Below are 13,666 nucleotides of genomic sequence, written 5' to 3'. Positions count from 1 at the left end.
CGTCATTTAAAAGATCTTGTTACAAGAGTTCATTGGGAATACACTTGTGTATATACCTGCTTCACCAGATATACACAAAGGATCTTTACACGTACTCATTTAAAAAAAAAAAAAAAAGCCAATATTGCTGCAAGTTTTCAGTCCACCCAAGCAGGAGCTAGTCCTGATTCCACTTGCTTAATCGATTGATCTTGTGCTTTAGAAGACTATTGAAATGAAATGCCTTTATTAACAGCCATCTGCTTCCAGCCAACAAAGGTGGCCTTTTAAAGGACAAGAAGAAACCGCTGTCTACAGAATTACTATTTTACTCTTCAGTTCCCACAGTGCTGTGCAGCGAAACCTTAACTCTCTACCATCCTCTGCTATTGTAAACGTGTTGCACTGCTGTTACTCTGAGCACAACTTGATCATTATCGTTTTATGGATTTACTAAGAGTTGTTCACCAGAGCAACATTCTTTCCTGAAGAACTAATAGCCTGTAGCTACTAATGAACCTGCTAATTTATATTCTTGAGAGTTTAAGTAGGGAATAAAATATGACAAATTAATGCGGCGTTTGATGTTACCAAGAAACCATCTCATCTCATCTCATTATCTCTAGCCGCTTTATCCTGTTCTACAGGGTCGCAGGCAAGCTGGAGCCTATCCCAGCTGACTACGGGCGAAAGGCGGGGTACACCCTGGACAAGTCGCCAGGTCATCACAAGGCTGACACATAGACACAGACAACCATTCACACCTACGGTCAATTTAGAGTCACCAGTTAACCTAACCTGCATGTCTTTGGACTGTGGGGGAAACCGGAGCACCCGGAGGAAACCCACGCGGACACGGGGAGAACATGCAAACTCCGCACAGAAAGGCCCTCGCCGGCCACGGGGCTCAAACCCGGACCTTCTTGCTGTGAGGCAATAGTGCTAACCACTACACCACCGTGCCGCCCACCAAGAAACCAGAAAGTGCAAAATCCTTCTTTTTGAAGACATTCCCACAACAGAAAGCATGAATTGTTGTAAGGTGTTGACACTGTCTAAAAAAAATCCCAAATAAACCTCTCCTTAAAAAAAAAAAAAGCGTACAGTTACAGAAAGTTGGTGAATTTTAGAACTCAGCTAGCTGAGTAGTTAATGCCAGAACATAGACCACTTGTATGCAGGTATATGGAGACCAGCAGTTTGAGGTCCTAGATAGTTATCTGGTCAAACTCTAGATTATAGAGTCTGGTATGTTTTAGCCGAGTGCTATGCGAAGCTTGGTTCTAATGGGGATGAGCAAATAACTAGCAGAGAGAAATGCAGTAATATTTGAGTGAAGAAAGGATTTCAGCAGATTGGACAGATATTGAAAGTAACTCAAGGAAACCGCACTCCAGACTGCTGCCATAATGAAGTGGATTTGGTTGGATCAGGCACCAAGTGGAATTTTCAAAATGGCTTCCAGAATCTCACAGCTACACCTGGGAGTGTGCGGATGGTCTGGACCCGAGCCACAAGGAGTCCAGCGAGGAACGATAATCTCCGCTCGCTCACAGCCGCCTGCATTGTGTGTGTGCTAGATTTATATTTCCTCAACTTGCATGAGTGACTGTGTGTGTTCATATTCTCATTTGTCACTGTGTCATGAGGGTGTGTCTACTTTTGCTCTTCTAAAGCATCCGCCCCTCCCCGTCATTGATCTCACAGATGCCCTTCACGGTTGGAGTGCACAGGCTTTTACTTAGCCAGCATGCTGCTGAGCTTGGCACAGCACTGTTTCCTTCCAGTGCCGCCTACTCCTCTAGTGTCCCACTGTCTCAAAGAGCGAGTCCCCCCTCTCTCGCCCACATGCATGCTCTCACACACACTGTCTTCCACTTTCAGGTCCTATGCACCATATATATATATATATATATATATATATATATATATATATATAATCTTTTAAACTGAATGTTATGCCAATTTTGTTGAATTCTTGATTCTGATTGGTCGATTACGTTCCACTCGCGCAGCATTTCGTTTGCAGGTTTATATCAGTGCGCTTGTCCGAATACATTATCGTTTCTATCGTAACAAATTGGATGAGAATTTGTATTTCAGATGCATCACTAACTGCCCTGAGACATTTATTGAGCATGATTAGAATGAGTCTTTCCTCTCAGTCGGGGGAATGTCTTCAGGATAGAGGACTTTCTTTTCCTCTGTAAAAAGACAAACTGCCTTTTTTTGTGTGTAACTACAGTGTGAATGAGCATATCCTGGTATACAGATGTGCTGTAGTCTTAATATGGCTTATGCTTATGAGAAATTGATTTTACAGTGTTGCTAATAACCATGACGTAAAGGCGTTAAACTAATAACCACATAGCAGTGCCTGGACCACTCAGCTGACTTTCCAGAGCCTTGCTGGCAAAACATGGATTATTTCATTGTCTTTGTGCTACACTGCTCTGTGTGTAACGCACATTTTTGCTCTTCCTCCTCAGGTGACGAAGGACCTGAAGCAGTACGATAACAAGATTATTGAGTGCACATTCAAAAACAACTCCTGGGTCTTTATGAGGCAGAGAGTAGACAAGAGCTTCCCCAATTCATATGATACAGCGATGGGTGAGTGGCAGCACCACAGGAACAACATACACTGCATGTATAAATGAGAGTATTAACTGGGTGTTTGGATAACGTAGTGGGAGCAGTCCGATGCATAAAATCCTGCACGTACATGTTCAGAGTTAGGAGCTCAGTTAATGTTAACGCACATCAAACATCAGAGTGGAGGGAAAAAAAATTGACTCAGATTGGTCTGAGCTGATGGGAAGGCTACAGTAAATCAAGTAACCACTCTTTACAACTGTGATGAGCAGAAAAGCATCTCAAAACGCGTCAAACAGCAGAAGATGACACGGCAGGGTTCCTCTCCTTTCAGCCAAGAATCAGCAAGGAATCAGAAGTGACAGTGAGCATAGGAAGATGAGAAAAGGACCAGGTGACATTTTGTCCATGCTCTAGATCTGATCTGATCAAATCAGTGCATCACTGACCAGGCATACAGGTGTTTCTAATAAAGTGAATCTGTATGTATACAGATGTGTGTGTATATATTGCATACTATATCTATCTATCTATATATATACACACACATATATATACACACACATATACATACACACACACACACACACATATATATATAGTGTGTGTATGTATATGTGTGTGTGTGTGTGTGTATATATATATATATATATATATATATATAATGTTATATAGTACTCTATATGCCAAATCTATTAGAAGTTACATGGAATAGTTCATTTTTTTTACATAGTTAATTTAAATGTTTATAGATTATTTAAAAATTTGAAAATGAAGTGTGCCATATGATCGCACACATCAGGTAACAAGTGCTGAGGTAATGTGTATTCTCGATAGACAGTTGTTCGAAAGTAAAATTCAGCCATAACGGGCAACCAAACAGTTTGGAGTTTTAATTAAAATCTGCATTCTGTTGTAGTGATTAATTTCTTCACATTTTATATGTCTGATCTTTTAACTTTTCATCAAATCACGGTGCGAATCCGTGATAGAAACTACATTAAGGAAAGGTGTAAATCTTTTGATCATTCAGGTGGAAATTTCTATTACATTGGAGCTCTTAAAGCTGGATAAATCTGCTTATCGTCAGTGCAGTAATTATAAACACAAGACTGGTTATTGATAGAGGTCAGGAATCGGAAGTTTCCACAGGTCAAAAGTATGTTGTGTTTTTTTAATTTATTTGTTTACATATATATATATACACACACACACACACACACACAGTGGTGCTTGAAAGTTTGTGAACCCTTTAGAATGTTCTATATTTCTGCATAAATATGACCTAAAACATCATCAGATTTTCACACAAGTCTTAAAAGTAGATAAAGAGATCCCAGTTAAACAAATGAGACAAAAATATTATATTTGGTCATTTATTTATTGAGGAAAATTATCCCATATTACATATCTGTGAGTGGCAAGGCAAGTTTATTTATATAGCACATTTCATACACAATGGCAGTTCAATGTGCTTTACAGAAGTAAAAACTTGGCAAAAGTATGTGAACCTTTGCTTTGTTGGTTGACCACTCCTGGGGAGGATAACAATGGTCTTGAATTTCCTCCATTTGCACACAATCTGTCTGACTGTGGATTGGTGGAGTCCAAACTCTTTAGAGATGGTTTTGTAGCCTTTTCCAGCCTGATGAGCATCAACAACGCTTTTTCTGAGGTCCTCAGAAATCTCCTTTGTTCGTGCCATGATACACTTCCGCAAACATGTGTTGTGAAGATCAGACTTTGATAGATCCCTGTTCTTTAAATAAAACAGGGTGCCCACTCGCACCTGATTGTCATCCTATTGATTGAAAACACCTGACTCTAATTTCATCTTCAAATTAACTGCTAATCCTAGAGGTTCACATACTTTTGACACTCACAGATATGTAGTATTGGATCGTTTTCCTGAATAAATAAATGACCAAATATAATCATTTTTTTCTCATTTGTTTAACTGAGTTCTCTTTATCTACTTTTAGGACTTGTGTGAAAATCTGATGATGTTTTAGGTCATATTTATGCAGAAATATAGAAAATTCTAAAGGGTTCCCAAACTTTCAAGCACCAGTGTTTTTGTGTGTGTGCGCGCGCGCGTGCATTTTAATTTTTTGCAAATTCAATAAATAAAAACTTAATAGAAAACGTCTGACAAAATCATCTCCACTTAGAAAGTAAACAAACCAGTGAAATGACGGTAACAATTTGTGGAAAACATAATTCTTGAAAATTTAAAAAATATATGTTCTTCCCATCAAATAATTTTATTCCATATTTTGTTGGGGTGGTTTTTTGTTTGTTTGTTTGTTTGTTTGTTTGTTTGTTTGTTTGTTTGTTTGTTTTTGGGGGAGGGGTTGTTTTCGGGTCAAGTTTTTATTTCGTCCTTGGTTGGTTCAGCAACGCACTCCGTCATTTTTGTTTTTCTCTACTCATGGTATATGAGCTGATAGCCAAGTAGTAGAGTAGCCAATCAGAGCCCTACAGTGTGTGGATACACACACACACACACACTGTGTGTGTGTATCATACATATTTGATATCCCAGCCATCTGTGCCACCGAATTTGCTGCTCTTTCTTTCCTCCTTTTTTTTTTTCTTTTTTTTTTTGTCAGCAGCATCTGGTGCATTTCAATTCTCATTTTCACTTGGCTGGTGGTCGGGTCATTAAAGCCACTGACATTAACAGCGGCTTAGTGCTGAAATGTGCTCGCTATAAATATACCTGGACTTGACCATGGCTGCAGGAAATGGTTTGTCATCACATGTATGGTAATGCGGCAATTCTTCCCGTCTCCTTCCCTACAGCTGTATGTAACAGCATCCAGTTTCCTGTCACAAAGGAAAACCTGCTGGAGTTCCTGGACCGCTGCGCCCAAAGCCGCAAGCACCATTCGGACCCAGACGCTCAGCTCATGCCCCCTCCCCCTCCAAAAAGATCCAGTCACGGCTTCCCGTAATCTTTTGCATCTTGAAGTATGATCTAGTGTAGCAGGTTTTTTTTTTTTGCTTTTTTAAATATGTACTTGGAAACCTGGCTCTTTCTACGCCCTGATAAAGAGACTTTCTGAGATTCACAGTGACATTTCACAGCTTTATCCTTCCTACTCAGACAGCTACCTGGCAGCAGATGCTGCACTTCTTTGAAATCTCTTGTCGTGTGGAGACCTTGGCTGGGCATTCAGAGCTGAGACATGGTCTTGTTTAAAAAAGAATGAAATAAATGTTACATTGACATTTGATTACCTCTCGTTGTATTTATTTTATTGCATTTTATCACATTTTTTAAGCATCGTGGTTTAAATAATTGCTGTTGTACTGTCGAGACTTTCACTGTTACAGTCCAGACAACTGGATGATTGATTTGGGTTTGTTTTGTGTATTTATCATCCACAGAGACCAGCAGTCATTCTAAGCAATGTGCTGTATTAATTGTTGCAAATTAAACAGGGTGCCAGAAGCATCACTTTTTGTTGACGATTGATTTTCAGACCTGGTTCTTGCACTAATTATGTCAGATTTCTTTCTTTAAGCCAGTTCATCTCAAGGGGAAGACATTGCACTGATTTGCTGTCACCATCCTCTGAATATGCTGGGCTTCTATCTTAAGACTTCTATAATAAACTCTATAGGTAGCTGACATGACCTTTGGCTTCCAGTGTGATTCTCGTCTGGAATTACCCCAGTGCTCCAAACATGGAAGTTATTAGTTCAGCAAAAGGAAAGGACCAGATGGTTCTCTGAGTTTAGAACTTCCTGTTGGCATCATTTCAGAAATGTCAGACAATTTAGAAAGCAGCATAGCAGCGGACTGTCTTCAACAGCAAGATTGGAATAAGAGCCTGGTTGGGGTGTAAGATCTCCTGGTGAAGTAATAGGAAGTCCAGGAGATCTTGTCAACAAAAAAAGTGGGTGCAAACTGGTTGCAGGCATCAGTGGGTGGTCAGAAATATAGATACCAGAATGAAGAGAGATGCGGCATGATGTGAAGTGAATCCTGAAATTTGTTATTTTTATATAATCACATAGTCTAGAGTGTGTTATTCCACTTACACCATAGCAATTTGCCGAGGATTACAACTTTTTCTGTATTAATAAACAAAGCTACAAACTGTTAAAGTGTTAGTGATAGATAATTATTCCCTCACTAGCACCTCACTCTCTCTTTCACAAGAAGCACATTTTGTCATTTTACAGATAAATCGAAAAGCATGCTGGGAAACTGTTATAGGTGCTGTTATTTAACAATTATTCACCAAAAGTGAAGTGAATAGTTAAATAATATTGGCTGGCTTTTTTTCATGATATTTCAGATATATTCCATTCGGCTAGTATGATACTGACAGAGTCAAAGACTAGTAGCTGAATCGAATATATGTGATATACCATGAAAAATCCAGCCATTATTATTATACATACACATTTGATGGAACAATTATATATTTTACAAAAAGTTAAGAACAGAGGGGTAACTTGCCAATATTGAATGCTGATTCTGACCGAATATAATTGAATGTTCTGTCAATCCAATGTACTGTACAAAGTTCTAACAATAAAAATGGTACAAAAATTCAAAAAGCCTGAACAACAACCCAACTTATATACAAGCTATATACAGGTAGACCGTTCAAGTTCAAAGTTACTTTTGGTAGGAGTTAATTGTTACATTGCAGTTGTTCAAAACAAAAGGGCTTTGCTGAGTGAAATCCATGAGTGAAGTCCTCTTGTAAAAGTCTCAGTCACTTTTCCTCACCTCCAAGTAGAACTTTGACAATATTTCCACTATTGCTCTCTTTTCCAGTTTTTCGATGTCGAAAAACTGGAAAATGTGTGAAGAATATCCAGGGAAGTTTTGGTAGCCTTCTGGGTGTCCAGTGTGTCTTTCTCTTTAAATCTTCCACTTTTAATGAAGCAAACCTTGCGGCCATGTTTGTGTACAAACTGTCAGTCACTTGCTAGCACGGAAGTTTTATGTCTCCGACGTGTCTCTTTTTCAGTTTTTCTCTTGTAAATATACGTGAAGAATATCCAGGGAAGTTTTGGTAGCCTTTCGGGTGTTCAGCATGTCTTTTCTCTTTAAATCTAAGGCTTTTAATGAAGCAAACCTTGCAGCCTTGTTCGTATGCAAACTGTCAGTCACTCGCTAGCACGGAAGTTTTACATCTCCAATGTGTGTCTTTTCCAGTTTTTCAATGTCCGTTGGTATGTTTTTCTCTTGTAAATATGCGTGAAGAATATATAATGAAGTTTTGATAGCCTTTCGAGTGTTCAGCATGTCTTTAGTTTCAGTTTATTTATTTAGTGCTTAAACCGAGCACTGAATTAACCCTGTCTTCTCTCTCTCCCGGCCGACAAAAAAAATGATTGTGTGCACGTGCAACAGAAAAGTTTTGTCATTGGATCTTCCTGTGTGACATCATGTTGTCTTGACAACATGCAATATTATAACAATATTGCACGCTCATTCTCCATTGGGGAGAATGGCGTAATACATGGAGGATAAGCGATATGATAATATTGCATGGCATCAATAAATCTGCTAGAAGGGAATAGAATACATGTTTTTATTCCATGGGAAAAGTGCTCTGTATGTACAATAATGCTGAATAATAACCAAGACAAAGTTAAGGTTATTATTCATTAAGCTTCACTGATCCTGACGTGGATAATTGTTTTAGTATAAATACACAGGTGATTTATTTTTTAAAAAATCATTTATTTTAAACTTCAAAAGTGGCATACAAATATAATAATGGTGTGGTGCAGGTTTGTGTCACTTATCTACGCCGACTCACATAAAATACTTTGCTTTGAAGTACATAAAATGAATCACAATTCCACCTTACCTTTTGAATAGTTTTAAACCAAACTTCGTAGCATCTTTAGTGCTTTTTGAAACAGCGTTTTCTTTCATAATTTGTAATTCTTCCTCACTTACAGTGACAAAGTGATTGGCAGCCATTTTGCCGAGTCACTCAAGGTGAACATTGAGGAATAGTCTGAATTTCTTGACCAATCAGCATGCGTGATTTTCTATAATCACGTGCATGTTTATCCTTGACAAAAATAATGCACACCTTCTGACTAGTCAGATTTGAGACTTCAACTGCACTGTGGTGTGTGTGTGTTTGTGTGTACGTACACCGTACCAGTCAAATGTTTGGACACACACTAATTCAGTGTTTTTTCTTTATTTTTATTAATTAAGTCACTTCATGTCTTATAGTAATAATGGACTGTTGTTTTTCTTGACTTAGTTGAGCGGTTCTTGACGTAATATGGATGACTACAGTTGTGGAATAGGGCTATTTTTATTTTTTACTGTTTGATCTCAAACGCATTAAGAAGGCAAGAAACTAGTCCACTAATTAAGTTTTGACGAGGCACTCCTGTTAAATGAAAAGCATTCCAGGTGACTCCCTCATGAAGCTGGTTAAGATAATGCCATTTAAAAAAAATTACAGGTTGAAATATGTACCTGCTGACAATACTGTACGTGCCAGAGAGGATTATAGATCAAGTGGGGGTACGGTCAGAGTTCTTGCTGGAGGGGAAAGAAAAGCCCTGTGCTTGGCTCTGTTTCAGTGCTCTGAAAAGAAATTGCCACTGGGTGACAATCGCCTTACTGCTATTACAAGCCTGCCAAGATCTTCTGGATGAATTGAAGTCTGTCCACATTGTTTGCTCAGTAAAGGAGTGACTAGAGATCTATATGCTGCTCCTATTGTGATGTGATAAAGATATAACCTGAATAGGTTGATGAAATGGGTTTGCACTTTTTTCTTCAAGCAACTGCTGAACAACAATCTCATTTTGGTGTGTTTATGTGTATGGTTGGTTCTATGTTGTTTTGTCTTCATTCCCCCGGGATGTCTTGAAAGCCTATTAAAAGCAATGTGTGTCAAAACAGCAGCAGTGTGTTTTGTCTGGACCCTTCCAAAATGTGTATTTTGTTGATAAATGCTTGAGATTAAAGCAGGTGAGAGTGTGGAAAATGACTATTGTGTCTGAGTGATGGTGGAAACTCATGCTTTCTCTCTCACACAGGTTCTCTGACAGCACTTAAAAGCTTATCAGTGCTCATCAAATCACCTATACCATCTCAAAATGACCTTAGTCCAGGCATTCTTATGTAGCACTCTCGCTTTTCTTTTCTTTTCTCTTCTTGCTCTGTGTCTATCTCCTTCTAAACACAGGCATCCATACAGACATTCACGCACCAGGAAGATCTCCTGCAGAGTCGCCCAGAAGAGCAGACAGATGGACAAAAGTCCGTGTGTGTGTGAGAAAGAGAGAAAGCGAAGGGAGATTTGAAGCATCTTTACAGGATTTGTATTTTTAGTATCAGTGCTGTGTACACAGACCACTACTGAGAGTTGGGTTGATTTCATCGGCTGTCAAATTCTAATATCAAATTTTACTCAGACCACAACATTTGAATTCTCAGTTCTGTTCAGCCAGAAGGTGTCAGTTAATTTTCAACAACAGCAGCTCTGATTCAGTCCAGGTGTTTTATTATTATTATTATTATTATTATTATTATTTTATTTCTTATTATTTTCCCTTGGTTTTTAATAAAACAAAACATGATGTTATTCTTTACATAATATACGTACTAATCAAAAGTTTGGACACATACTAATTCAATGTTTGGCTTTATTTATATGAATTAAAAGACACTTCATATCTTAAAGTAATGATGGATGTCATTTCTCTTGACTTAGTTGAGCGGTTCTTGACATAATATGGATGACTACAGTTGTGAAATAGGGCTATTTACTGTATTTTTATTATTTACTGTTTGCTCTCAAACGCATTAAGGAGGCAAGGAACTTGTCCACTAATTAACTTCTGACGAGGCACTTGTGAATTGAAAAGCATTCCAGGTGACTCCCTCATGAAGCTGGTTAAGGTAATGCCAATAGTGTGCAAAGCATCATCGAGGTAAATGGTGGCTACTTTGAAGAATCTAAAATATGAAACGCATTTTGTTTTGTTTACCATATAATTCCAGATACACTGATCAACCATAATATTTATGACCACTGACAGGTGAAATGAATAACATTATCTCCTTACAATGGCATCTGTCAACAGACAGCAAGAGAACAGTCGGTTCTCAAAGTTGATGTGTTGGAAGCAAGAAAAATGGGCATGCGTAAGGATCTGAGCAATTTTGACGAGGGCCAAATTGTGATGGTTAGATGACTGGGTCTGAGCATCTCCAAAATGTCAAATCTTGTGGGGTGTTCCTGGTATGCAGTAGTTAGTACCTACCGAAAGTGGTACAAAGAAGGACAACCGGTGAACCAGCGAGAGGGTTGGCTAAAACGGAAAGGTGTCAGCATGAATTTTTCAGTAGTTTGTGCTACAGTGGCCCTTCTGTAGGATTGGACCATATGGACTAGTCTTCGACACCCATGACCTGGTCATCGGTTGTTCTTTCACTTTTGGTAGGTACAAACCACTGCATATCAGGAACACCTCACAAGATGTGCCATTTTGGAGATGCTCAGACCCACTCATCTAGCCATCACAATTTGGCCCTTGTCAAAGTCGCTCAGATCCTTACACTTGCCCATTTTTCCTGCTTCCAACACATCAGCTTCAAGAACTGACCGTTATCTTGCTACCTAATATATCCCATCCCTTGACAGGTGCCATTGTAATGAGATAATGTCATTCACTTCACCTGTCAGTAGTCATAATGTTATGGCTGATCGGTGTATATTCCATATGTTATAGTTTTGATGTCTTTAGTGTTCTACAATGTAGAAAATAGTCAAAATACAGAAAAATCTATGAATGAGTAGGGGTGTACAAACTTTTGATTGGTACAGTATTTTTCAATATTTATGATAAATCCTGTAAAGCTATTTGAACATCCTGACAAATTAGTGTTGTTAATCATATTTCGGTGATGAAAGATTAGTATCATGTATTCTCGTCCCTGCTGCTTTCATTGAATATGAAATGTTTTTCTTCATAAAGAATGATATTGATTCTGAAGTATATTTGATGATAAAATTGTACAGATCCTGTGTTCTGTTGTAGAGCTAGAAGTGCAGTGGTAGAACAGCAGGAAGTGTTACTGCCTTACAGCTCCAGGGTCCCTGCTTTGTGGCGCTTCAGGTTGTTCTTCGTGGTTTATGGTCATTTAGCACAACTCTAGGTTCTTTAGCACAAGATCCAAGAACACTTAATCTTTATTATGAATACTTACTGATTGCGTTTAAAGATGTTGGATGGATTTTTTAAATGAAAGTTGCAGAGATTCTGATCGAAAACGAGCGATTGTATTTCCCCACTCTGCCATCTTGAAACCGCCATGCTTGATGTAGCCCATATTTTAGGCACCAATCCTCTCTCCAAATTATTTAACACAGCACGTACCTTGACACAGTACACCGCTACAGCCAACTTCCAGGTTTGTTTTGTCTTTTATTAAAGTGCTAAGCTTAAATTATATAATATTATTTAATATTTGCTAATTTGATAAAGAATGAAAAGTCAAGTGAAATTTAAGTCAAGTTTATTTGTATAGCGCTTTTAACAATAGACATTGTCGCAAAGCAACTTTACAGAATTTTAATGACTTTAAGCATGAGCTAATTTTATCCCTAATCTATCCCCAATGAGCAAGCCTGTGGCGACGGTGGCAAGGGAAACTCCCTCAGACGACATGAGGAAGAAAACTTGAGAGGAACCAGACTCAAAAGGGAACCCATCCTCCTCATTTGGGTGATAACAGCAGAGGTGGACAAAGTACCCAACTAAATTACTGAAGTCAAAGTACAGATCCCACTGGTCAAATGTTACTCCGATACAAGTGAAAGTTGTCTAGTCAAACTTTTACTTAAGTTAAAGTACTGAAGTACTTGCTTTTAAAAATACTTAAGTATTAAAAGTACATTTTCTGTCAATGCATCCTTGTATTATTGCCACAATATTTACAAAACCTAATGGCGTTACCAAAGACAGAAATGTGAATTCACAAAATGAACGCATGCTGTGCCATCATGGTGGTTTAACGTTAAGCTAGCTAGTCAGTGAAACTCCACCTGACATGCTAGCAAACTCTTTTCAAAATCATATTGGGTAGCTAACGCTACTAGAAAAGAAGAAAGATTTCTACATTGTTTATTTGGCAAGATTATGCTGAAACATGTCTCTGAAAGGACTTCAGAGAAGTTAATGTTATTCATGTTAGTGTAACTCCGTTTTTACATGCTAACTAACAGTGTCCAAGTTAACTAGCTATTTGTAAATGTTAGCCGTGGACAAGGCTACGGCAACTTGGTAGGCAAATCTATAGAAAGTCATTTGACTAACCAGGCTGCATAGCTATGTTTGCAACCTTATCGCTAGCTGTAAAAGCGTAGACAACTTTGTTGCAAGCTTTCTCTTGGAATAAAAAGTTTATATACCTCAATATGCTTCCGCAGGTTGGATGGCGAGTTTTTGTAGGCTGTGATGTGGTTTGTTTTCGGCAAACATTTAAAATGAAATGAATCTTTAATCCTTTCAGAAAACTGAAACATGGGTTCCAGGTATGGCCATGGGTGTGTGCATTCTCCAAAAGAACCGCCTCCTTCCATTCTGCCATCAAAATCCACTTTCAAAGCTGCTTCATGGTAACGAGGACCTTGATAGAAATTTCTATCAAGGTCCTAGTTACCATGAAGCAGCTTTGAAGATGGATTTTGAAAACTTATGACTTCACTACATTTGAAAGACAAATATCGGACTTTTCACTCCACTGCATTAATGCAGTGGAGTGAAAAGTACGATATTTGTCTTTCAAATGTAGTGAAGTTAAAGTCATAAGTTTTCAAAAAAAAATACTCAAGTAAAGTACAGATACTCAAAATGTGTACTTAAGTACAGCACTCAAGTAAATGTACTTCGTTACTGTCCACCTCTGGATAACAGATAGCGTGATTATAACATTTTAACATGAACTCTGTTTTGTTAACGTTATAAACTGTTCATTGATGGAAACTTAAGTGCGAAACTGTTCTTGACAACTGCAGTCCTAAAGTTAGCGAGTCAGCTGTAGTCCTCAGCCATAGGGTGGCACGATGGTGTAGTGGTC

The 13,666-nt window shown here is 38.4% G+C and overlaps 1 protein-coding gene across 1 annotated transcript in view; it reads left to right on the top strand.

Moving 5' to 3' along the window:
- Nucleotides 1–5,813, top strand: part of rngtt (RNA guanylyltransferase and 5'-phosphatase) — a 298,354-nt gene extending 292,541 nt beyond the window's left edge. The window contains exons 15-16 of the mRNA XM_060914040.1: nt 2,469–2,592; nt 5,380–5,813. Of these exons, the coding sequence (XP_060770023.1) occupies nt 2,469–2,592; nt 5,380–5,531 (276 nt within the window). The 3' untranslated portion in view covers nt 5,532–5,813. The remainder of the gene's footprint in view (nt 1–2,468; nt 2,593–5,379) is intronic.
- The last annotated feature ends 7,853 nt before the right edge of the window (nt 5,814–13,666 follow it).

Source organism: Neoarius graeffei, chromosome 2, assembly GCF_027579695.1.
Source record: "Neoarius graeffei isolate fNeoGra1 chromosome 2, fNeoGra1.pri, whole genome shotgun sequence".
Taxonomy (NCBI): domain Eukaryota; kingdom Metazoa; phylum Chordata; class Actinopteri; order Siluriformes; family Ariidae; genus Neoarius; species Neoarius graeffei.
This window is presented reverse-complemented; position numbering and strand designations above follow the sequence as displayed.